This window comes from Bidens hawaiensis, unplaced genomic scaffold (genome assembly GCF_021521415.1).
Source record: "Bidens hawaiensis isolate Kalapana, Puna unplaced genomic scaffold, B.hawaiensis_p1.1 tig00028088_1, whole genome shotgun sequence".
In the NCBI taxonomy this organism is placed as follows: Eukaryota; Viridiplantae; Streptophyta; class Magnoliopsida; order Asterales; family Asteraceae; genus Bidens; species Bidens hawaiensis.
Genome location: NW_027494574.1, coordinates 64,608 through 92,211, shown reverse-complemented (window position 1 = coordinate 92,211; position 27,604 = coordinate 64,608). Strand labels below are relative to the sequence as shown.

At 35.4% G+C, this 27,604-nt stretch overlaps 2 protein-coding genes and 1 pseudogene across 3 annotated transcripts; 2 read left to right on the top strand and 1 right to left on the bottom strand.

The window, feature by feature from the left end:
- Window positions 1-5,698: 5,698 nt before the first annotated feature.
- LOC143576382 (uncharacterized) lies at window positions 5,699-7,507 on the top strand. The gene is made up of 4 exons (XM_077060485.1): window positions 5,699-5,761; window positions 6,438-6,551; window positions 6,627-6,710; window positions 7,451-7,507. The coding sequence occupies exons 1-4, from the start codon at window positions 5,699-5,701 to the stop codon at window positions 7,505-7,507; spliced, it is 318 nt and encodes a 105-aa protein (XP_076916600.1).
- A 2,353-nt stretch (window positions 7,508-9,860) lies between these two features.
- Window positions 9,861-13,143, bottom strand: LOC143576391 (arabinogalactan O-methyltransferase 2-like; annotated as a pseudogene). The gene is made up of 2 exons (XR_013142937.1): window positions 12,550-13,143; window positions 9,861-10,140 (listed from the first exon to the last, which is right to left on the bottom strand). The product of XR_013142937.1 is annotated as an arabinogalactan O-methyltransferase 2-like (transcript).
- An 8,870-nt stretch (window positions 13,144-22,013) lies between these two features.
- Window positions 22,014-24,427, top strand: LOC143576389 (non-specific lipid transfer protein GPI-anchored 1-like). Its single transcript, XM_077060493.1, has 2 exons — window positions 22,014-22,549; window positions 24,166-24,427. The coding sequence occupies exons 1-2, from the start codon at window positions 22,213-22,215 to the stop codon at window positions 24,387-24,389; spliced, it is 561 nt and encodes a 186-aa protein (XP_076916608.1). The 5' UTR covers window positions 22,014-22,212; the 3' UTR covers window positions 24,390-24,427.
- The last annotated feature ends 3,177 nt before the right edge of the window (window positions 24,428-27,604 follow it).

Below are 27,604 nucleotides of genomic sequence, written 5' to 3'. Positions count from 1 at the left end.
CATTACGCGCAGTTTCCTTGGCCAACCTAAGCTGTTCGTTAACAGCTTGGGTAGCCTTGGAACGGGCCTCATGCCTGGCCTGAATCTCGACCTCAAGGTCCTTGAAGGCCTTCTCCTTCTCCGCAGCGGTGGCAGCAAGCCTCTTGTTCTCCTCCCGCAATGCTCGCGCCTGAGCCACTTCCAGGCTACGCGCAGTCTTTAACTTGTTGTTTTCACAACAAAGTAACGCGACGCGCGGCTGCATCCGGGCAAGGAGGATTCGGAGCTCATTGGACAACATGCCCTCTTGGTAGCTAGCCATTGCCTCCCCCAACGCCCCGCTTGGGGCGGCATGGCGCGCCCAGTCGATGCAGTCAGCAGCCGTCCGGAGGGTCGTTCCCCGACGGATATTCCACCGTGGAGCATACACCTCATTGAAATCCGAAACTGCAAAAACAAAAAACAGTTAGGAAAAAATTGATAAAAATGGATAATAGGCCAAAATAACCCCACGCACCTGTAGGGTCGGTAACAGGCCGGTAGCTGCCAAACCCATCACCCGAACCTAGAGGATATCCATCCAAGAGGTCAAGGAGATGGGAAGGAGGCAAAGATTGGACCCCCTCAACAGAGGTAAGTCTAGAGGTCCCAACCCCAAACATACCTGAAGAACCGGCCATAGAAGAGGTAGTCGCTGACACCGGAGGGGGCATGGTAGAAGCCACCGTGGTAGAGACCATCGGATGTGAACTCATTGGAGATGAACTCACAATCGTGATCGCCGCTGCGGAGGAGCTCGCAGTAAAAGTCACCGCCGGCCCAGTGAAGGATGTGGTAAAGATGGCACTGACGGCCGGCGGAGATGACGTCATAACTGGAACATTTGCTTCAACAGTATGAGCAGCTGAACCAGCACCGAAAACAGGCGCAGCCGCCTGGGTCATCGCCTCGGATAGGTTGACCAAACCTACCGTCGTGGGTCCTGAACTGCTCCCTCCCGCACCGCTCTCAAAAGCGGATAAGTCCACTCCTGCATGAAGAGAAGATATTAAAACAAATGCGGAAGTAAATGCGAAAAAGATGAACAAAAAATATACTTACTGGCTTTCTTGATCCTGAAAGACCTAACAGGTGGAGATAGACCCGATGGGACTGGCCTCTTCACGCCAGTCTCCGTCACAATGTTTGGTGGCTCGGAAGCGATAGTTGTCTCAATCTCTGAGACAAGGGTCTCGCCACCACCACCAAGGTTCCCCGCCGCATCCTCACTCTCAGTCTCAGAATCAGACTGATTCCCCAGGTCGACGACGGAAGCAACCTTCGACTTGCCCTTCCCGCCAGCAGCCTTCTTCTTCCTCATAAAGAAGGGCCCATATGCGGATTCCTCATCAGAAGATGACACAATCAGAGGAATTCCAGCAGAAGTTTGAGCATGAAGAGGACGAGGATTGAAGAACTTATTACCTGGCCGAGTGGCGCTTAAGATCTCATGACCTGCCGGATAGACTTCTACGAACCTATCCGAAGTTTTCTCCAAGATGGGCAACTCATTCTCGTCAAGATCACGAGTACCCAACCATGCGGGACCACCAGTCTCCCGCGGATGCAAGAGCGATTGCAGGTCGTTCCCCTCTGAAATAAAAAAGATAATATTAGAAGAAAAACCCTAAACCAACACAAAAAATGGAGCATACCGTAAGGAATAGAGCTCAAACCGTATTCAAGGACGATGGGTATTTACGGCGTCCCAGACCCAGCATCCTTCCACACGCGGCTCATCCCGAGCATCACCATCCCAGACTCCGCGAAGCGATAAACCGGAGTCTGGATCTGGGAGATCTTGGCGAACCACTCCGCCTCCTGGTAATTGGAGGCGTGAAGGTTAGGGAGCGCCCTCCCGTTCTTGAACATCATCGCGATGGGGACGACGCGAGCGGAGATGAAGAAAAACTCCCGCTTCCAAGAACGAAGACTACGCTCGGGAGCGCAAATCTTCAACCCCTTGATCCGAGTAACCAGGGTATACCAACCCTGGATGCACCTCCAGGAGTAGAAGGTCATCAGGCGGTCAACGCGGGGCTCGATGTCCAGAATGCGGCACACCTATTCAAAATGGAGAACCTTAGCAATCACCATCGAGTGCACCTCCGTCAAGTGTACACCGTGTTTCTCCAAAACACGGTATACGAACTTCGTTAATGGGAATCTGAGATTCCCATATATGAAGAACGAGGCGTAAACCCCTATCTTGCCCTTAGGGGCATCATACACCGTCTGGTGGGGCTCCGGAAACTCAGGCTCATAAGGCTCGAGCATGAACTTCTTGACGATATAGTGGTATAAATCGACAGAAAGAGTACACTGGCACTCGCCAGCAGTACTCTTATCGTCCTTATCAGACGTGGACGTCGGGTTCTCGAGGTATACATCGGACTCCTCGACGTTTACCTCGGGATCATGAGTAGAAGACGACATTTTTTAGATAAAGAGCGATTTCAGGAGAATGCTCGACGGAAAAGATAAGTATTCACCGAAAATCGCTTAAAAGGGAAAGAAGAGTGAAGTGAAGGTATGGGATGAGATGCACCCTCTACCCCCTTATATACTCATCGCAATGAATGCGATGAATTTAATGCGGAGGAGAGAGAGAGCGCAGGTGCAATGAAACGGCGACACGTGTGGATAAAGCAAGCTGGCAACAGGTGTCAGGATGGCGCGTGACATGAAACTCGTGCACACGCGCCTGAAAAAGCGTCCTGATTGACCACATGCTGTCACGTCGTCATAACTTCCTGCACGTCCTGAAACCGTCAGAAGACGCCAATGTCCATTCAGCCGTTTGGACTGTCCTTATCCTTTCACCAACTCTTCGAATTTCAGAAAGATTCAAAAAGATTCAAAATAAGAGGGAATATACCCCCTTACCTTGGAAAACAAGAAACCATAAGACAAGTGCGGGTACAGTGTCAAGGCGAAACCCTTCACATACTTAGCACTTGCAGGGAATTGAAGCCAAGATACCTTGGAAAACAAGGAACCGTAAGACAAGTGCGGGTACAGTGTCAAGGCGAAACCCTTCACATACTCAGCACTTGCAGGGAATTGAACCCAAGAAGGATCTTATGGGCCATGCTTGCGGAAAAAGAAATAACACCTCCGCATGGCGGGAACGTTGAGAACTAGATTGTTTGAAGCTTCAAGGTGGAATTGGTGGTTTAACATAACTGATCACTATGTCCAAAACTACCAAAACCTCGAGAAGAATCTATACAAGTGAAACTCAACGCTCCCGACTTGCGAAGAGGTTAAACACCTACCCGCATCATAACCAAAGATCAGGCAGAAAAGTTGGGAATTTCTGCAAGTGACATTAGGAAAACTGCGGGAAGAATCCCCACGGAAAACCTTAAAAAACAAAAACCCCTCTTTAAAACCCCTTGCTTAAAGTCCAAAAGTTCACCTCACTTATTAACAATTCATGAGAAGAACAATGGACTAGGGGGACTTGAAGAGGTAGGTCCCCGCAAAGCCCAGTTGGACCCGCAAGACACACCTTGAAGAGGTACGTCTGCGCAAAGACCAGCTGGTTCCGCAGGACCCACCATGCTCAGAGATGAAGACCTTACACGCAGTAAGCCAGCTGTTCCCGCAGGAAAGCCTCCCTTGGTACAGTACCCTACCTGTTCCCGCAGCTGTTGGTACAAGCCAAGAAGGAAGGCTACCCGCACTAACAGTAAGGCTACAGGCATAAGGCACTAACTCATATTTCAGCAATGTCACCTGAGGAAAGAATGAGCAAGGCGGGAATATTCCCGCCTAAAAGAGCTAGTCTGTACGCTTCTGGAAGATCTTTTGTACTATACCTGCCAAGGTATGGACAAAATAGACAAGATCTGACAAAAGCAGCCCATGAACTAATCACAGGGTGACAACTCACCGACAATAGTACGAGGAGGAGCACGCTCCAGTACAAAATGTCACTATCAGCCGCTGCCTACCCACCAACTCCCATCGTGGCACGTACGTAGCCCGTAGTTGGTGGAAAAGGAATATTATATACAGCTGGCCGTACCTGCTTGGAAACCTACCTTCGGCTATAAATACTCCAACACCTTGGAACGGTATCATCATCTTATCTTCTCTAGCTATTTCTCTCAATATACACTTATATTCAGTGCAATCTAGTCTGATTCTCACGCCGGAGGGTGGTCACAAGGAGGAACCCCCCCCCCCCCTTCTCAGTGACGAGCTCACGGTGTCTGTTTTGCAGGTCGAGAAGAACAACCATCTTTGCCAGACCTAACCCTCGTGGGAAACATCTACTTAACCCTAAAATTATCCGTAATCTGCCGGGGACATTTAGTGTTTCTTCAGGGATTTAGGAATTAGGGTTTATGATTTGGATTTTGGGAATTTGGTTTGTGTTCATGTTACCAAATGTATCACTAAAACTAGAAGGGTAAAATTGTCTTTTCATAATAAAATGAAGGGAAAATCTCCAAAATGTATATTATATCATTTTTTTAACGGCTAACAAATCCTTAAAGTGAGTTAATGACGAAAATCATTACATCAGGATACACTTGTTTTCTAACAAGGTAAAACCATTATCTAAGCCGTCGACGTCAGTGACTACTTCCTCGAAGCCATGAGAGTATGGTGTGATAAAATTTGTTCAAGTCAAGGATTGAACTAGTGATCACTGCCTACTCACAATTAATATCATTAGATATCACATATAAACATCGGATTTCACGGGTAAAACTGTAAGATCTCACAGATTATGTTGTCGGATCTCACAGGTAACAATGTCGAATCTCACAGATAAATCGTCGGATTTCACAAATTGTACAGTCGAATCTCACATATATTGTCAAATCTCATAATATAACCTGGTGGATCTCACAAATAATACCGTCTAATCTCACATATTGTACAGTCGGATCTCACATATAATATCGTCGAATCTCACAAATAATAATGTGTGTTCTCACATATTATACCGCCAGATCTCACAATTAGCACTAGAAGATCTTACGATATATATCACAGATCTCACTTATAATGATGTCGCCTCACAATAAATATTGTCGGACACAAGATAGTAACATCATCTCACAACAAATAGTATTGACGGTTTATGTGCCACGTGACATAATATAACTTTTTAAAAAAAGACAACGTCTTACAATACAAACATGACGGGTCTAACAATTTCAGGGAAAAAAACATTTTGGTAACTTGTTAATTCAAAGTCAATTAATAAACTTCCTGCAAAGTCTCTTATCCATTCTTTGGCGCGAAAATGTTCATCAACCGTTAGAAAAAACATTGATCAAAATATCATAATTTTGCTAAAAAAAATCCATTGTAAAATGGCGCGTAGGTCGTTAATCGAAGCTCTAATTCTCAACAAGACATGTCGAATCTCGCTTGATCGCACGTCTGTTCAAACACCTATATTAAATTCGACATGTAGGCGCAGAATCATCAACAACAATAAATATTTCTGTTCGGGAAGACGAATTGATAATTCGAGTAACCGTGTTTGTGAAAAAAATGTAGAGAATATGAAGACTATATCAGGTCATGACTCATGACATTTAAGTTTTTAACCATAGGTTTAAATTTTAATATGATTGCTCAAATGTTTGTGTTTGTTGTTCCTTAATTTTATGTATACATATATTTTGTTTCAGACACAAATAATAATAATAACATGGTGTATGGAAGTACAGCGATTGATGGTTCAACCAGTGAGTGGCTCACTCTTAATGAAAAGGTACCAATAGTTATAGGGATGTAAATGAACTGAACATTCAGCGAACTGTTAGGTGAAAAGTTTGTTTAATAAACCAGGAATTTCGTTTGGTTAGTTAATTAAGTGAACGAACATGAACAAGAAAGTTTGTTCGATATGTGTTCGTATATGTTCATTATGTTTGTTTGTTCATTAAAGGTATTTAATATTTTTTAATGACTTTCTTAATCTTATCATACAGATTTAAGCAAAATTATTAACTAAATTAGCATATGAATGCTAAAAAACCATTATTGGTTAACATATGTTTTGTGTTTATTGTTTGTTTATGTTTAAATGAACATGTGCTTAATTAACAAACACGAACAAGTTCGTATCGTTCGGTTAGTTGTTCACGAACCTTTTGTTTATCCGATAAAATCTTAATGAACAAACATGAACGACGCTTGTTCGGTTTAGTTCGGATCGTTTACAGCCCAAATATTGACCATTCTTATTCTTATTTTTATTATTACATAGTAAGTTAATAACCTCGCTTTTATGTCAAACAATGCTACTTTAATGGGTCACTGGACCAGGCCGAAGCCCGTTGAATCGGGCTTAATATAGCCCAATATTCACTTTCAACTTGGCAACTTAGTAAATATTGAATGTGGCTTGCATATGTTTTTGTTAACTGATTTTATGAACTTAGCAGATAAACACTTACCCAAGTGCTAGAAAGTTTACAGCAATAGGGTCCGGAGGCGATGATTTTGTTCGGTCTATGGTAGTTGCTGTCGAGTCGGTTATTCAGCATCCGGTCCCACAGGTACAAACATTCAGCTCGGGTATCTTTTACATAACTCGACTCGTTATGAACGTATGAATGTATGCTTGACCGCAGGGTTATGTGCATAAGAGAGTGTCATCGGGTGGGAAGTATGTCTCGGTGAATATTGGACCCGTTCGAGTCATTTCTAAGGAACAGGTTTATTTTCTTATCTAATCGATTCAAACACGTAAAGGTGTGCATAAAATAGAAACGAGTCAAGCGGGTTGAAAGTTGCAAAAAAGTGTACTTTTAAGGCATACATCCTACTAAACTGTATTGTCCGTAAACAAAGATTATAATTGAACCTGACACAACATGAACCCAAATATCGTGTCACGCTCATAAACCTAAAAGCGACACATGTAGTTATAGGTTGACACAAATATGTAACACAAGAAATTATTTATCTTTGTTGCATATTAATGCTTTCAAATTCTAAGCTTACATTTTATTTTATTTTTATCTAAGTAGTTACATTTAAACTATGCAAACTTATTTTTAAACTTTCAAAGTTTGGCATAAAAAATGTCTAAATAGTTTTAAGTTATTGTAAAAACACATTTTAATAAAAAGTAAACAAATGGGTTAAACGGGTCAACCCGCTAGGTTGACCCAGAGTTGACCTGAGCCCATCTAGACTAAACCCTAACACGTGAATTTCGTGTTAGATTTTTGTCTTACATAAATTACACCGCAAATTATATATTTCTTGTATTTATATTAAACACTCAATAAAAATTAAAGTTTTAAAAGGTTAGGTAGAAAATGTTTCAGGTCAACCTAAACCAACGGCAGGTAATAATAATAATAATAATAATAATAATAATAATAATAATAATAATAATTTTATCCGAATCTATTTTTATTTGCTACTCGACTCACTAATTTTTTGACAGGTTCAAGCTGTTTATAATGCTATGAGGAGTGATGATAGGATGAAATTCTTTCTGTAACACAGTTCTATTTGAAACCATGTATATAAAACATTTATTTTCTCATAATATCCGTGTGCTTGTAAGTTGTAACATGTTCATGTTTTAGAGTTATATACAAGTACATATGAAAATTACAAAAGTGTAACAACATAGAATGGAGGTAATAAGTGTCCACATTTGTTGACCAATGAAACTGCTAGGAAGATTCTTAAATTTTCATTATATTATGAGAAAATTTCAATATCAGTTTTAAAATAAATATGAAAGTTTTAAGTCTATGGTCTATGGATGACTGGGTCTGCCAATTAGTCAATTATTATGTTTGTGATGGAAAATGAACCAACCTTAAATGAACCGGTGATAGAGTGATAAGGAAGAGACTTCGTATTTTATATGATCTAGTTTTTAATACCCTCCCCACCCCCCCCCCCCCAAAAAAAAAAAAAACATTTAGGTTCAGCGGAAGCATGGTGATAATGGGAGACTAGGCGAGTTGTGGTATTCACTAGTTGGATCCTTGAACTGAACGAGTTTTATCTCACCGCACTGACGTGCCTTTAAGCGGATGTTCACGGGCGTTGACATTATGTGAGGGTTTTCTCCAAATTGAAAGGCGGTATGCTGATGTGGTGAGTTTAGTTAGCAACCCGTTAGAGGATTCATTGGCCGTTAAAAAAACTATGATGTGTATTAAGTATTCATAAAAAGATTTTTATTGCAAGTAAATGGTTTTTAACATGCAATTACATTGCCCTAAATCAATATCTTTTAAAGATGATTTTTATTAGTAGTGAATCCAACCTGGTGGTTGACTGGTTGTACTCTTCCAGCCACATATAAGGATGTTTATCGGTTCGATTTATTCGATCATCTTTGTTTTATTTGAAGAATTTTTCGGACAAAATAAATAACAAACTGAACTGAATTCAACTAGTTTAAACTTTAAAGTTGTGATCCGAATGAGCTTTTTCTCTTAACTTCTTTTACAATTGTTTGTTGTTCGGTTGGGTTGAGTTAAACAATACTGTAATAAAATTATAATTGAATTGGCTAATTACAAAACTTAAATAACTTTTGGTTTTATACACACACACCTTTTTATATGTAATTTTTTTGGTTTTATACATACACAAACACATTTTGGCCAGAAATTGATTGAAATCTCACTGAAAACCACTGATTTTTGCTGAAATCTCGTCGGAAACCGCTAATTTTAGTTGGAATCTCCCTGGAAACCGTCGATTTTGACCATAAACTCATCAGAAAATGCCAATTATGTCCGATTAATCCTGATTTTGGCCGGATTTAACCATTGACCGATTAATTGGCCTAATAGTCTAAAATTATCAGTGAATTGGGTACTAGCGATACGCCTACTCAGGATTATTGTAACACAGGTTATTCGATTTTAACCGAATTTAGATTTTGTGACACGAAATTATAAAAAAACAAAGTGGAAGTTTCAAGCCAGCAACATGTTGCTTTCTCTCCCCATGTCACGCCCATCAACTAGAAATTGATTATTGTATTTATATTTAAAATTTAAAATGCTCATTTAAGAATGAATAAGTCAAGTGTGTTATATTATTGGTTCTTCTTCTTGAAATTAAATATATTAGTGTTTGTGTGTGATTTTTAATTTTTTTTATACAAAAGAACAACTTTAAATAAATCATAAATTTGGATTTTATACATTTACTCATTTTTATTCCTTACCTCATGCAAACTTAAAGTAAAGAAAATTATAGAATATTCTTTATATCTTTAGGAATTTAATTTTAGTATCAACTAGTATTCTCTACTTTTAGTCTTTTAGAGTAATTCCTAGATTTGTATTGTTATTGCTATGAGTAAAAACTTCTAAAATTATATTTTTTTCTGTATAGTATAATTATAAGAAATAAAAAAACTCCCAAAACTTCACTTTAATGAAATCTCTATAATAAAAAAAATATATATATTAAAAGTAATACCGCCCATTATATATAGATAATGACTACTCATCAGTCTATATATTTTTGTAAATGTATAAATTCAAGAAAAACAATAAAATAAGTTTTTGTAGGTAATATATGGATGGAGATTTAGAATAAGATGTTTGAAGTTTTTAAAGATTAAACAAAGTTTTTAAAAAAATATTTTTTAGAAATCATACGGATTGAGATGGAGTCTTGACATCTCTTTTATTCATGACCGATATGAGATTTATGCGTTACCGTAACAACTTTTCTAATTGTAGCTATAAGAACTCATTTCATGAAATAAAAAGTAAATATTATTTTTTTTTAAAAAGTAACAAGGTAAATGGTATAACGATGTGAAAAAAATACATTAAAAATTATAAATAAAATACAAAAACAAAAAAAAATACTTAGCAGAACCAAGCGCCGTCGTTACTGCCGGTCATGTTACTCGCCGGCCCCGTCCAACCGAATGCTTCAAATATTTTTGACACAAAAACTCATTGGCATAAGCTCTCTCAACTTTCCTATTAACATCGTGCAAAAATACATGGGTCACACCGGATTTCTTTCTATTCCTAGCCAGCCATTCGTCCTGGCGCCTCTGCGAAGTAACCTCTTGGTGCATCCACCATTATCATGTCCCATTCCGTCTCGTACACTTCATTGGGCAAACTCGTGAGTGCTAGCCTTGAAATTGAAAAAAAAAATTTCGTGTAATTTTCGTTTATCGTATGAATATACTGACATATTATTTACACACCCGCTGACATTTTTTATGAGAGTATGAGCCCGTGTAGCTTTATACGACCCACATGATATGTAGAAGAGGTTATCAAAGCTATTGTGAATAAAAAAAGTATAATACGACTTGTATAACTTTATTGAAACCAAATGATATGCCATTGTGTATTCGACCGGGCCTATTATATGTGAAAAAAATGATACGGGTTTGAATGAAATGAAAAAAAAAACAATGTTTTACACAAAGCCCATTTTAGATGGTCTACAAAAGTCAAACAACTCGTATAATTTTACTAAAACTGACAAATGTGCCATTGGTGTTTTTGATGGATCGTATGATATGTGACAAAAAGTTATACATGCTCGAATCAAATTTAAAAAAAAAATATGTTTTATACGAGCCGTTTTAAGATGGTATACAAAAATCATATATCTCGTTAGCTTTACGGAAACTAAGGGGGTGTTTGTTTTTTCTTCAAACATCTTCAAGGGAGCTAATGTCTGCACGCGCGCAGACATTACCCTTGAAGACTGTTTGTTTTTTTTCTTAAAACAGATCTTAAGTTATCTTCTTTCATCTTAAAAGAAAAGCAAAGAAATCTTGCTTAAAACATCTTCGCAAAAAAATCATACTCTTATCCCTTTGAAGCCACCCTCTCATCCACTCCTCCCACCACCGTCCGCCACCACCACCCACCGTACGCCGCCACCACCATCCCCCACTGCCACCGTCCACCACCATCCACCGCCACTACCCACCGTCCGCCGCCACTACCAGCATCCACCACCACTACCCATCGTCCGCCACCACCACCACCACCACCACCATCCATCACAGCCACCACCAATCACCACCGTCCACCACCCACCACAACCGTTCATCACCACCACCACCCACTGTCGGACGCCATCACCGTCAACTACCACCGTCCACCACCCACCAAAACCGTCCATTACCACCACCCACTGTCCACCACCACCATCCATCGCCACTACCCACCGTCCGCCGCCACAATTTTATTATTATATTTTCTATGTAACTTGAATAAATGACTTCTATCTTGTGAGATAAGTTTGACAGTTATGCAGACAGTATCAGCTTATAAAAACAAACAGTCTTATATTTTCAGCTTGCAGATCTTCAGACCACATCTTCAGTTGCAGACATGAAAACAGATGAAATCAGCTTGCAGACAGTTTATGTCTGCAAAAACAAACAGCACCTAACTGATATGTGATTCGTGTTTTATACGAGTCGTATGATATGTTTAAAAATCTATAATGGCTCAAATAAAATTAAATAAACGCTTTATACAAGCCAATTTCAACATGGTCCCAAAGAGTCCTACAACTCATAACTTTACTAAAACTGGCATTATATGTGACATTTGTATCTTATGCATTATTACAATAAGCTATACTTATTATTACATTCTTATGATATGTGGGAAAAAAAGCTATACGAGTATGAAATTAATGAAACTGACTTATATAACAATTTTGTATATATAAATTTGAAGTATAAAAAATTGCAAAATTTATGCCAGTTTTGTAATTATAAATATATACCATTTATACAACTTTACTGAAAATTTGTACCATTTATAAAACTTTACCAATTTTGTATCATATATAAATATCATAGAGGTGCACAAACAAGTTTAAAACTCAAAATCGGTTTGGGTTGAAACCGGTTAGGTTTTGTCAACAAAAGTCAAACCCGGTTTATGAGCGGTTTCGGTTCGGGTTAAAACCAGTTTCTTGACCAAGTTGCGATCGGTTTCGGTTCGGTTTTGACCGGTTCTGGTTCGGTTAACCGGGTTTGATGGAAAAAATTTACAAACCGGTCTCAAACATACGATTTCAGTAAGTTCCAAACCGATTTCTACATAATCGGTTTCGGTTTGATTTTAAAGTCAACGCGCTTAACCGGTTTATTTGTCCACCTCCGTATTAAATAGAGGTGGGCAAGTAAACCAGTTATCCGAACCGACCCGAAACCAAACCGATTTGAAACCGATAATGTAGAAACCGGTTTGGAACCGATTGAAACCATCGGTTTGGAACCGGTTTGTAATTTTCTCCATAAAAAACGGTTCCAAACGGGTTAACCGAACCAAAACCGATCAAAACCCGAACCGAAAACAATCGTAACATAGTAAGAAACCGGTTTTAACTCAAACCGGAACCGATCATAAACCAGTTTTGATTTTTGTTGACCAAACCAAACTAGTTTTAAGTTTTAAACCAGTTTGTGCACCTTGCCCGTAACCCATTTGCATATAATCACATTATCTTCTAAATATACAAACATTAATAATAATAATAATAATAATAATAATAATATCTACTCACCCGCACTTATCATTCCCTTTAATATACCCCTTCCCCGGGGCACACTCCGGTTCGGACTTATAAGTCTTCATAAGCTCGTCCGCTTCGGACAACTTCGTCCGATACTTAACAACCCAGCCCGAAGCTCGGGCGCATCCTTCAACACCGTCTGGACCCACGTGGGGTCCTCTTCAAGGAACATCGTTTTCCCTTGGCTATTAAACGACGCCCACATTAACGAGTCATGACCGAGACCGAACACGAGAAATTGCACGGGCCAATGGCTCGAAGCACGTCGAACGATACGGTTATCTCGGAGAATGATTGTTGTGGGACAATGCGGGACGTGGCGTAGTGGAGGATGGATTTGAGTTGGATGGGGTCGGGTTTGGAGTGGAATGTGGAGTCGGGTTGGGTGCAGAAGAAGCGGGAGGTGGAGGTGTTGATGAAAGTGAAGATGAGGAAAGTGCCTGCCAGGAAGGCGATGAAGGAGAGTGCCAGGAACACTCTCCTTTCTGGGAGGATAATATTATTATTATTATTATTAGTTTTCATGATGTTATTGTTCCGGTTGGTGGGAGTAAAAGTGCAGATCTAAGAATTGGGGGTTTATGATGGTGGTGGTGTGGATAGAGGATAACTGGATACTAGATATTGAGGATGGGGAGGTATATATTGTTGTTTTTCAGTTTGAAGGGTTTTTGAATGTTGAAGATCTGAGATTTGGGTTTTTATGATGGTCGTGTGGGTATAGACGACGTCAAAGGAAGGTAACGGCGTCAACATCATTAGTCAACGACACATTGTCACTTGCATGACTTATTCACCCATTTTTTAGATATTATGTTTGAAGAAAATTGCACCAATGGTGTATTAGTTTATGTAAAAAGTAAATAAGTAACTTTTAAAAGATAATCTTGTAAATCATTAACTGTATAGATTATGGTTTAACATAGCACCGAATGTTCAGCCTAAAGTTCGTTTGTTTAATAAACGAACGAATATGAATAAAAAGTTTGTGTTCATTTAATTAAACGAATGAACATGACCACATGTTTCGTTCGCTCATGTATATTCGTGAACGTTTGTATATGCTCATTTATTTTTTGTTCATATATGTTTGTTTATGTTTCATTGTGTTCATTTAAGTTTGTCCTATGTTTGTGTTCATTTAAGTATGTTCATCTTTGTTTGTTCGTTGATGTTCATAAACTGTTCTTTAGATTTTAAATAAACGAACACGAAGATATTCATTTTTTAAACAAATGAACATGAACACCAAATATTTGCTCAATCAAGTGTTCATGCACTCCTCTTGACACTATTCAATAATGATCTCGCTCATAGCTTGAGTGCTTGACACACGAAAATAAGCCACCTTTCCCGATCAAAATTCTCATCACCTCGCAACCTCATTTGGTATATTGAGAGAATATGAACGCGCCATATAGTTTCGAAGGGTAGAACCCACTTTGGTATTGCTTGTCACGAACATAACTTGACGAGCGTTATCCAACATTCTTCGATCTAGGACAACAAATATACGGTTTCTTTGCTGTGTAATATTATTGAATCTAACTCTTAATTAGAGTGACCAGTAGGTGCCTTCCATCAAAACTTTTTAGCATAATCTTTAACTAAACATTAAAACACATACGTATAATATCGAGTAACATATATTGATCGTGACATATTATACGTTTTTGGGAAATTTTTCAAAATAACCATTTTTGACCATGGCTTTCCGTAAAGCCCAGGACCAAACAAATTACCCAAACTAGCAAAAAAAATTATGTCACGTCCGACTAAAATCATTTCTGATCCGACTGAATTTTTAGACCTTTAAAATCTCGCCACGTGTCAACGTTTAATGGATCCGACCGAATTTCTTAAAATTCGGTCATATCCGACTGAATTTTAGTGGGTTCGACTGGATTCTTCATCTTCTACCTCTCAAATCTTAAACCTCTCCATTTTTCGTATTTCTTCACAATATTAAGCAAATAAATAATGCAAATCGTTTAGTTTTTTGAGGAGAACACAATATAGTGTTCAATTTCACTCTAGAGTACAAAATCAAAAAACCCCCTGAATTGAAAAATTTAGGATTCGTTGGACAAATTAGACAGTTAGATATGACTGTTCAGACATTGTTCCCGTCGGAGCCGACTGTCTTCTCCTCCGATGGTTCTTCCAATTAATTGGTCGGCCATAATCTTAAAACGTCGGATTCGACATAACATCAGGCAACGTGGCGCGTTGTGACAAGCTACAACTTCAGTCTGATCAATTAGTGTTTTGGTCGGATCCGACTGAATAATATGGCTAATTTGGAAATTTGTTTTGGTCTTGATCTAGAATTGAAAAACCTTGGTAAAAAATGACTAGTTTAGGAAATTTTTTTTATTTTTAAATTATAAGTACCGTTATTATTATTAAATTAAACAGTAATAAAGCAATTGAGAAATAAAGAAAATCTAATATGGTGAAGTGTCGAATCCATGACGGGACACGAAGAAGACACATATTATTGTTAATTATTGTTATTATAGATTTTTCAAAAGAATTATTAACACTTTTGGTTATGGGGCTTCGTGACAGACTACGTGCCTCCACGTAGCTCTTTTTTAGATTTAATATTGTGACATAATTATTAAATTCGTTTATTCCTTAGAAAGGGGTAATTTAATAGTATCAAAATTGCATGCCACACTATTCAATATTAATTTCATTTTGTTAATGTTCTATACTTTATTATTATTGTACATCATTTGAATCATGATTTATAAATCATGATTTATAAACGTTAGTATATTAGGAAATAGATCAAGGAGAATATTAACCTCAAAAAATAACAAAACATGGAGAGGTGAGGATGGGAAGTTGTGACGAAGTGGGAAGTAAAACAAATGTAATGACATTTGAAATTAGTATATTTTATTTAATTATATATTTTTAAGAGTTTGGATATTTTAGATTTATATATTTGCTCTAATAATACACGATATACATAGTTTATGATCATTTTACAACCAATGAGCTGGTGTTACGGTGGTTAGAGGTAGACTTGTTGTTTCATGTGATTCGGTTTTATTCATGCCCCTAACATGAAGTTTCAGCGGCACCAGGGTGATGATGAAGACCAGGTGAGTATGTGACATTAATGCGTTTGATCATTGAACTAAACGATCACCGCACTAACCTTCAGGCGAGTGTTCACGGGCATTGGCCTTGGGTGATGAATTTTCCCGAATTGAAAGACAAGTGTATTCCGATATGGTGAATTAAGCCAATAGCCTATTTAGGAGATTCGTTGGCCATTTAAAAAGTATCATTTGACAATTTAATGTTTTATAAAGTTTTAGGTCGAATCAAGGATCCACGATTTTGGGAATAATGAATCCAAACACTAAGCCTGGATGGCCTTCCAGTTTGACGGTTTAACTGTTCGATTTTGACAACTTGAACCTAGTTAAAAAAAAATCGTTAGTCATGTTAAAATATAAAAGATAAGTTATGCTATAACACGCATACATAACGTTATATTCTGAAGAGAGAAATAATCAAAAATTAAGAAATTAATTGTTAATAGTTAGTTTCATGTTTCAAAATGAATCAAACATTATATAGATAAATCGTCACAGCTAAAACGTGAAACAAGCCGTTTGTATATCAAACTGGTCAAACCGGCTAACTTGCTTCGATTTAAGAGTTTAATTAGTTTTAACGGTTTATGAACACTTTGATTCTGATACTAATGGCCTTATTTAACCAAAGCATGATATTAGTATGTTAATGGTTATATAACTTTGTTATATAAAGTAAGTTTTATAATTTCAATATTCTTAACTAGGGATGGGTAAATTCGGGACTGGTACCGGTTGGTACCGGTACCGATTTGGTACCGTCGGTACCGAATCGGTACCAACGTTTTGAGTTTCGGTACCGGTACCGGTACGGTACAGGACCGGTATTTCCCGAAATTTCCTGAAATTTCCTGAAATTTTACCTTAAATACCGGTACCCGTCCCGGTCCCGTACCGGTATCGGTACCGGACCGAATATTTCGGTACCAGTACCGGTACCAAGAATCCGTGATTTTCAGGACCGGGACCGGTCAGTACCGATACGGTCCTGATCTCATCCCTATTCCTAACGATTTGAAATTAAGGAGAGAGAGAAAATAAAAGAATCTTTTGTAGATATTTGTATACATGTCTGTAAGTTTTAAATATTTTTATTTTATTGTAATTTATTCTATGTGTACATATCTTATTTGTAGACTAGATTGAAGCCCGTGTATTACACGGATAATTAATGAAAATTTTAAACTTTAAAGTTTAACCATTAAGTGAATTACAGTCAACAAAATAATCATATATTGTTAATACAATTACAATTTATATGAAAATTACATAACTAAGATTACACAAATATGTTACAAATAAGTACTCCTCCCATCCCATTAGAAGTGTCATTGTTTGAAAAACACAAAGTTTAAGGTAGATTGAATGATTACTTTTCTTGCTTACCGAATGACAATAATGCCCTTGGAAATTGGGTCCATCAATATTGGTTACTAATGTTAATTGTGTGTGTTTAAGGGTAAATTCGGAAATTGACTAGTAAATTTTGAAAGTGGACATTTGTAATAGGACAAACAAAAAAAGAAACATTGACACTTTTAATTGGATGGAGCGAGTAAAACTTTCCTTGTACACTACATTTGTGATTGTATTGGTTAATATACATCGTTTATTTAAAATCAAAATCTTTATATATGTCTGTTTATAACTCTTGATATAGCCATGTATAGATGTCTGCGTGACAAATAAGGTTATTCAAGTACATACCACGACCCTAGATAAATTATAATATATATTCATGAAACTAATAAAAAAATATTCATACACATAAAATAACATACTTTTTTATCAATTAATATATATGATGTCATTTGAGATCATTTGCTCATGTTTATCAAAAAAAAAAATAAATGATTATCCAAAAAAAAAATTACCTGAATTTTGATGATATAATTATTCTTAAAATCTGAAATTGATTAATCATGATAAATTATTTGTTGTTATTAATATTCTGTATATGACAAATTTTAATTAATTTTATATATTAAAATTAACAATTGTATAATCAATAACACATATAAAACCCAAAATTTAAATATAACAAAATGATTTGTTTTATTTCATATGAATGAAAAATGACAAAGACATACTAACCTTAAAGCCATGTTCAAATAACAGTAATTTTTTTTTAAAAAAATAATAATTTGTATATAGCTTTATTATTTTGAATATAAACTATAATAGACACTTTAATTATGTACAACCCAACGTGTAACACTAACATAACCTCAATCATTGTATTTGTCTAAAAATAAAATTACTAAGTTAATATAATATTGAAATAATTTAAATAACCGATGAAAACGATATTCTAGGTTTTCATATCCTAAATGATTTTTGAAAAGCGAAAATAGTGGAAATGAATCGAAACAGATTTTTTTGTTTAAAAATTTGAATGCTTTTAATTAAGTAATTTGATTATAAAGCATATTAAATTAAATATATTTGAATGTATAAAAAGTATAAATCAAATCATAAAATATGCGTTTCTGAAGCATTTTTGTCTTGAGTTATGAAAGAAAATGTTGAAAACTAAATTTTAATCTTCTTGTTGCTAACCTTTTATACCACACAAAAAAGTCATATAAATAAATGATAGATAGTTCATATGGTAAATCGTTATTCATATGGATTATAATTATAATATTCAACTTCAATTATTTAATGCTAAACACCGAGATATATATAAAATGTATTCTTCATGTTTGCAATATTTATATAAAATGGTTGGAGAAAATTAAGAAAATACACATTTTACGGAGTTCAAATACATATGAGAAAATTTTAAATCCAAATTTGAAATCAATCTTATATAAAAAATTATGCGTTGTTGCTCAAATCTCAGTTTAAAAAAGTTACATATTTTACCTTGATTTTAATTACCTATGATTTTAAAATTTTATTCTAATAGGTCTGCAACTTCAAGATATTTCCTTATTTTATTATCTTTCACCATTAATGTTAATGAATGAATCAAATAGGATTTACATTCAAGAAAAATAAACTTCAATTCATATATTGAAATGACTTAAAATATAAGGATCAATATTGAAAAGTTGAAAAAAAGATGAAAAGAGCTATAAGAATAACAAGTGGCAAAAATGGGTAGTCATTTATTAGAATATAGATATTTTATTTTATGATAATAATTATACTTAAATGTAGTTGATGAGGAAACCAAATAATTTATATCATAACGATGATAACAAAGTGTTAAAAAAGTTTTTTTTTCCATTAATAATGGTTGAGGTTAATGATTCTTATGTGGATAATAATGTAAATTTAAAGTTAGTTACTCGTATATATTTAGTGGTTTATAAGCATTATCAAGCTGATTACACCGGTGCTCCCCAGCGTAGATAACTATTAGTTTTTTCGGTTAAGCGTATAGAAATAATGTTTTTTTGTTCTTAAAAGAACAAATACATAAACCATCGATTAAAAATTAAGTGGGAAAAGAATAATTGGTCCAAACAGAGGTGCACAAAATACTCGTTTTCAGACCCAACCCGATGTACCAGACCCCAAATCGGTTTCTACATGTACCCGTCCCGCGAGTACGACCTGGTATTGGGTTTCTCTCCAGACATGTACCCGGAATTGGACCCGACCTGGACTCACTGGGACCGGCCTCACCTTTACCCGGTCAAAAACCCGAACTGACCCTACCTGAAACTTGAAAAAACCCGGCTAAATATCCGAATATAGCCGAACTGGTTTCTACCTGACCCGAATTTGACTTTAGTTGACCATACCCAAACGATTCCGATTCCTTAAAAATACCCGGTTTACACACCTCTAGGTCCTCCTAAGTCCAAACTGGATGATATATATTTTTTAAAGTTTTTTACGAGTCTAGGCCCAAAGTTGACCCAACAGTGAACAGTCAAATCATTCATAACCAATAAGAGCCCATCATAGAACCTTAGGCTTTACTAATTAGCTTAGGCTCCGCTAAATTAACATTGGTCGGAAAGATAAGGCCCAGCCCATAAAATGGATCGGTGCACAAATCGGGTTTTCTAAATACCCGGATTCGGGTATAGAACCGGGTTCGGGTATGACCGGGTACGGGTATGACCGGGTATTGGTAATAATCGGGTCGGGTTCGGGTAGTGTATTTTCTCTAAAAACCATACCCTATGCATCGGGTTCAGGTCGGGTACGGAACCGGGTATTCTAAAACCGGGTATTTGAATACCCTATTATCAGGTATTGAAAAAACCCTATTTACGTGTTTTTTCGGGTTTTTCTCCGGGTTTTTAGGGTATAAATTGGATTTTTTTTAAAGTTTGCATTTTTTAGGGGTATTTTTCGGGTATTTTTAAGGTATTTTTCGTGTATACATCGGGTATTTGAAATACCCGGTTTCGGGAACCGGTTCGGGTTTTCGGGTATTACCATGTACAAATCGGGTCCGGTTCGGGTTTTAGTGCCAAAATGCATACCCTATCCGTACCCTACGGGTAGGGTCGGGTACGGGTTTGGGTATTAAAAACCCGGGTATTATAAAAACCGGTTCCGGGTTTTTATTTCGGGTCCGGTTCCGGGTTCGGGTTTTTTGTGCACCTCTATCCTAGTCTATCAAATATTTGTCACATTTCACAAGATTCACGAGATTTGAACCCTTACCACGTTAATAACGCACATGTAAATTAAAAGTATTAAATAAAGAGTTGTTTATATTTAATATTATTATAAAGTATTAATTTATAAAATTCAATTTATATGCATAATTACTATTTTTTGAAAATATATAATTACCAAAAAGTTATTAAATAAGAAAGGTGTTCCTAGTTTTGGTAATTTAATATTATACATCTATCGAAAAATCTAAAAAAAAGACTATCAAGAACACATAGGTAGATCATAGACGATAGATAACTCGACCAATGAAAGAATAATTCGGTTCTTGTAACATTTAGATGGAAAAAATAAGGCGAGAAAAACAAAGAAAATATCTGTAAAATCAAACATAACAGGTTTAAAACAACAATATAGCTTTCGGTTCATCAAGTTTAAACAAGTTACAACAGCAATAAGTATGTTGCATAACATATAAACTACTTTATATGTTAACAATACAATTTTCTTAATCTGTGTAGACAACATAACAGTATTGTTATTTTACAAAAACTTAAGAATACTTCAACCGAAAAAGTATATACCATATCATTTCATAAAAGATTAATAACATTATTGACGATTGAAACATAACTAAGCTGTTTTATAATAAATAATTATTCTTGTATTAGTTGCAAATTTACTGTTGATTCAAAAATCAATTGTTAGATATTTGGCATATATATGTGATAGATAAAGATACAGTTAGCAATAAATAAGAGGAGAAAATTTAACCTATTTGTTCATATTCATACATAGATGACTTTTGTTTTAAAAACAACTTTTTACATCTACCTATCACAATATCACCTAATATATGTAAGTATTTAAAGCCACACCATAAAAGTTCAAACACCATACCACATTAACACTAGATAACTTTATACTTAACATGACATGTTATTAAATACGAGATCAGGTAGCGCGTTTTCAAAAAGTATTAAAGACTTTCAGACATTTAAATACTCATCATACGTGTTAGGAGGATTCCTTACGCTTGTTGATGTATAACCAATGTGCATCTCTGTAATGACGTAAAACTCTTCATCCATATAGCATCCTAATCGATTCAACAAAATTCGAAATTTCACTCCATATCACCAACTATTCAAAACAATAGGTCTCTTCAGATCTAAAACCGTCTACCAAAAATCTCATCACCATATCTTGGAACCTCATGTAAGTAATCTCGTATGAAACAATCATGTGCAACTTAACGATTTCTAGGTACACGAACTCTAGACCTTGCAGTATCTCGAACATCATGACTTAACAATGCGTGAACAATTCTAGTGAGTTGTTGCATTAAAGGTGAGAAAAAAGACTGGACAATGTATCCTAGCGCAGCTTAGAGGTGAGCAAATAAACCGATTAACCGAACTGATCCAAAAATCGAACCGGTTTGAAACCGTTTATGTAGAAACCGGTTTGGAACCGATTGAAACCGTAGGTTCGGAACCGTTTGTAATTTCCTCAACCAAAACCGGTTTACCAAACCGAAACCGGACAAAAACCGGTCAAAACCTGAGCCGAAATCGATCAAAACCCGTACAGAAGCTGATCATAACATGACCAAGAAACCCGTTTCAACCCGAACCAAAACCGATCACAAATATGTTTTAACTTTTGTTGACCAAACCAAACCGGTTTCACCCCAAACCAAATTTAAGTTTTAAACCGGTTTCTAGACCTCTACCCTAGCTCCTCAAACACTAAATATCTACTTACATAAAAAAAGTCTAATTAAGTGACAACTCATCAAAGTTATTAATAACAACATATATACTATATAGTGAATACAAATAAATAATGGACACCAACCTACTGGCTCTACCATTACTTCATGCAACAACCACTTCTTTATGTACACACATAAAATATCAACAAACCCTACTTTGTTACACACACAAAAATAATGTACAACAAGTGGTTTATTTTGGTGGTGTGGATGGTGGCATATGGTGGTGTTAAGGCGGTAGAACCGTCGTTAATGCAACAATGCGCATCGAAACTAACGGTTATGATGACATGTGTCGATTTTGCAACGGGTAAAGACCAGACACCACATAAGAAGTGTTGTGATTCGGTTAAGGAAATGAAAGACAGTAATCCGGCATGTTTGTGTTTTTTGATACAACAGATTCATAACGGTACGAATCCGATGTTGAAGAAGATTAATGTTCAAGAGAGTAGGTTGCTTCAGTTGTCTTCGGCTTGCCAGATTGCTAATGCTAACATAAGTGATTGTCCAAGTAAGTATTATTTTCTTTATTAATTATGTTACTTTTGTTTTTTTAGTAAGTGTTGTTAAATAAACATGTGTTAACTTAAAGGGGTCAGCTATATACGCACCGTCTGACCTCTAATATTATATTGTTTCACATGTCATGTGGTCATCCATGTAGAAGACGGATGACCGTCAGACAAAAACATAAAATTAAAATTAGACCGTTTATGGTCAGAATGGTTGTTTGGATATTGTTCAAACAACTGTTCTAACCAGTTGTTTTCATTTTTCAAAGTTTGACTCTATTTTTTTTTAAATCAAAACGACCATCTGAGTGTTTTGTAGATGGTTGTTTGATGGTGTGAAATCAAATGGGATGGTGTAGCTATAACATGACCTAGAGCTACAAGAGGTCGAGATAATATTTGTTCGTATAAGGGGGAGTGAAACTATATCATATATAACGTGGATAAATAAACTATATCAATTCTTGTGATATCTTGGGAAATTTAGTTAAATCGTATATGTTTATGAGATACTGAGTTATTTAAAATGTGAGGTGATACATAATACATTTAAAGTTCTCTTATCATTCATAACTAATACATCTTTTAGATATGTATTAGTTATGAATGATAAGAGAACTTTACAATTAATTGTATTATAATTGTGTTTGTGTGATTTAATTGTGTTTTATTCTTTGAACCTCTAAAGTTGCCACCTTCAAAATTTTGAGAAAAGAAAAATAGACTCTATGTTGTCAATAAAAGTGTAGTAGTTGTGGATCATAACAAAAGAATGACATTTGGTTTGATCACATTCACATAGACAACCTTTTGTATCCAAATCTAACATCTTGTGACAAACCCATTTGGTAAAATCATATCTATGGATTTAAAAATTTTCGATGGACAGATGATTGAATGTCTGTCACTCACATTCGGTTTTTCTATCTAGTCTGGCAAACCAGTTCGGGTTAAGTTACAAAAAATTTTCAAAAATCAAATTATTTTTAATTTAAATGTGGGTTAATGTTTGATCCCAACGTTTCTAAGGGTGGGTTCGGTGTAAACTTTACGGGTTCGATGTCAAAATTTATACGGATGTTATGTCGAAATAAACGAATATATAACACTAAAAATTTTTTTAACGGGTTCGGTTGAATCCATTCCTTAAAGGATGCCTATGCCCTTGATCATTTATATCGTAAGTCTTTTTGATATGCTAGAGGATAGAGGCGGGCAAATAAACCGGTTAACCGGCCCGACCCTAAAATTGAACCGAAACCAAACCGCTTTGAAACCGATTATGTAGAAACCTGTTTGGAACCGATTGAAACCATAGGTTTGGAACTGGTTTGTAATTTTCTCCCCCAAAACCGGTCAAAACACGAACCGAGCCGATCGCAACTTCGTCAAGAAACCGGTTTCAACCTGAACCGAAACTGATCATAAACCGGTTTTGACTTTTGTTAATCAAACAGAACCGGTTTTAAGTTTTAAACCGGTTTGTGCACCTCTACTAGAGGACTTGTTTGTGTGACCATCAACAGTAGTTTCATATCATATCTATACCCTTCACCTTATTACAATTTACTTTATACTTCTATATTAATAATGTCTTGAAATAAATGCATAACAGAATTGTTGAAGTTACCATCAAATTCAACTGATGCTGCCATATTCACCAACAACGCTACGATCGTTCCTCCAACATCCGGAGGAACATCACCATCATCGGCTACAACTACTTCTCTGTTGGGATCACATGCTCTCAAGTACAATGCACCGGGGATTTTACAATCTATTTGGATTCCTTTGACAATGTTGTTAGTATTGCCTTCAACAAGTGTGTTCTTTGTCTAGGTATCATTTTGATGTGTCAACAAGATTGTGTTATTCTCTCTCGACTTTATGTTTTAGTGTGCTATATTGTTGTTATGACTTTATTACACTTGTTTAATGTTTATCTATGCTTTGTTTAGAGCATGCAGTATGATTTGTTTTGCTACATTATGTTGTTGGTTAGTAACACTTTGTTCCAAAAATTTTAACTTTTTGTGTGTATGTGTAATGTATGTGATGATAACATCAGTGTCATTTCAAGAATGTGGTTTAAGTTTGTGTTTTACTAAAACGTTACGAGTTTAAATAAGTCAAGTCGAGAAAAACAGTAAAGTGTCAATATCTAATTTTACCCCCCCCCCCCAAAGAAACTAAATAACTATTAAGTTACAAATCAATTTTAGCTTAATATAGTTCATTAGTTTGATCAATGACTTGAAACAATCTAACTTTTTTAGGCAAAAAAAAGTATTTAAACATCTCTTTGTATATCCAATTTATTTGCTTGTAGCAAAATCAATTACCTTGAGACTGTTTAGAAACCACTGAGAGTACAAACAAGTCGAGCCGCTCGTGAGTTATTTGAGCTCGGATCAATAAATTATTCGAACCGAGCTGAGCCTGAGGTTGTTCCACAAATAGAGGTTGTTTAGTTTTCGAGTCTTAACTCATGCCTTGTATGGAAAATTCGTTTATGTTTATTGAGCCTTAATGAGCCTTGTGTATATTTAATTTAATCAATTAAATATAAACAAGCTAAGCTGAGCTTAAAAACAATTCATGAGTTAAGCTCAAACTCTTGTAAATCATAACAAGCTGAACTCAAGTCTAGTGGCTCGACTGGGCTCGTTTACACCCCTACAAAAGTACAATTGTACAAACCACTATAAAAATTTAAAAGGTTCAATTTATCATTTCATATAACTGGGCCAAACATAATGCTCCCACCTATGTTGGGCCTAAACCCATGGGCTAGGCCTTAACTGAGATTATCCACTAATCAGTAATCACTATCATTTTGGTTGCTTTAAAGAAAATGAAAATATTAATACTACTTTTTAATGGTTTTGATCAAATACAAATGAAATTAACGTACTAACTATGAGAATCAAGTAGAGTAATTATATATACAAGTAGAGTAATTATGTAATTATTCTATGATGTAATTACATAATTACTCTACTTATATATATAATTACTTTACTTAATTCTCATGTTTAGCACATTAATTTCATTTGTACGTTAACTTCCCCTACTTTTCATAATACGTTCATATTTCGGATTTGGTTCTTAAATACCGGAAAATATTACAAAATTGATTCGGGCGGAAATGAGTATTATTTTTTGTGGGTTTGGAAACAGAAGTCAAATGACCAAATGGTTCAAATAAACCTTTAAATGTGTTCTTTACAATAATCAAAATTCAAAAAATGCAAACAACCTTTAACTGTAAGTTATAATTATACTAAACATGGAAGTGAAAAAACCTTGATCTATTAAAAAAATAAAAATAAAATAATAAAAAAATAAACTAACAAAATAAAAGATAACTTCTTGATCTTATAAGAAAAATAAAGCCTTACAAATAAGTTGACCGAGTCATAACTAGTCATGGGTTCGGATCGGATTAGAACTCGATGCTCCTGCATCACTTTTTATTTAAGGTTGAAACAAATGATCCGGGTTGATTAGATCCTAAAAAAACATATTACATTAATAATCTATTATTTACATGAAATTTAGAACGATTCTGTATCTAACCGAATCTTTTAGTCCATCAGTTGTGGTCTAGTGGTATGTGTTTGAGTTAGGCTTTATGAAAGATTGTCAGTACGAATCCCGAGTTCACCCAGGTTTCGTCCACCATGTATTACGTCAGAGAGTTTAGCTCTTGTAGCGGCTCAACGACTGCCAAGTGACAGTCGACGTCGACGGTATGATTTCCAGTGTGTGACAACGAGACACTTCAAATTTAAAGAGTATTGTGACTTAAATAAGAAAAGGTTATTTTATAAAAAAAAATCTAACTAAATCTTTTAAACAATATGGATGATCCAATGAACCTTGACTTCTATATATTGATGCTAGATATTATTATGTAGTGTGTGGTCCACTCAAATTCTCATCGAAGTTCATTGTTGTTAGAAATCACAATAAAAAATGCTTAAAATTATAAAAGTATCAAATTTCTTTAGTAGAAGGATTAAACCAATAATTTGAAAAAATAAAAATCACAATAAAAATGGTAAAATAAATAAAATAAAAGTTCATAATAGAAAAATAAAAAAAAGCATTAGAAAACTTAGTTAAGAAAATGAGCAAGTATGAATTTTATAGTTTTTTTTAATTATAAAAGGTAAAATAATTGTATAATAATAATAATTTGATTTTAATAAATATGTTCAATAGACAAATTTGTTATTTTGATTATTAAAGATATTAAGTATTTGATTTAAATATAGATAATATTTTTTAGCTACTAGATTTTTATTAAAAACGAATCTCCTACTAGCAAGAAACTAGTCAAAATACTACAAAGAAAAAACATGACACCCAAAAACAAATGACACGACCCCGGACCTAAGAGTATTCGACCACACAAAAAGTAAAAAGTAAATCGACTAGTCTCACACTCACACATAAAAACACTCTTGAAACACATGAAACAGCACAGAACAAAAAATAAAAAATATTCCAAAAAGGTTGTAAGTATTTATTCAAAATTCTTATAAAATTATTGCATTTGCCTAAAGTCATAGACAATAATAATTTAATGAAGAAATCTATTAGCAATATCATCATGACTCTATGTTTGTTTGCTACACCAAACCTAATACAACAAATAATGTGGTAGGAGCATTCCCAGCCCATTCCATATATTTTACCATATAATTTAGTTAAAAAACACAATTTCATAAATTTGTCTTTCATTTTTTAAAATTGTTTCATATTCTATTCCCTATTCATATCCATAAATTAATTCTTTATTATTATTTTCTCTTTTGTCTTGTTATATAGTAAATGGTGATTGGAAGATATGTGATATATTATATGGTATGGATCAAAAGTGAGTCCCTATATTTGGGGTTTTACTTTAGTTGCCATATAATTCATCCATAGGGAATGGACTGGAGAGTTGATTTTGATGGTTGTCTTAAAATTTACCATAAATTATATGGTTTTGATAACTTTAGAAAAACGGGTTGAGAGTGCACTAACTCAAACCTTATATATCT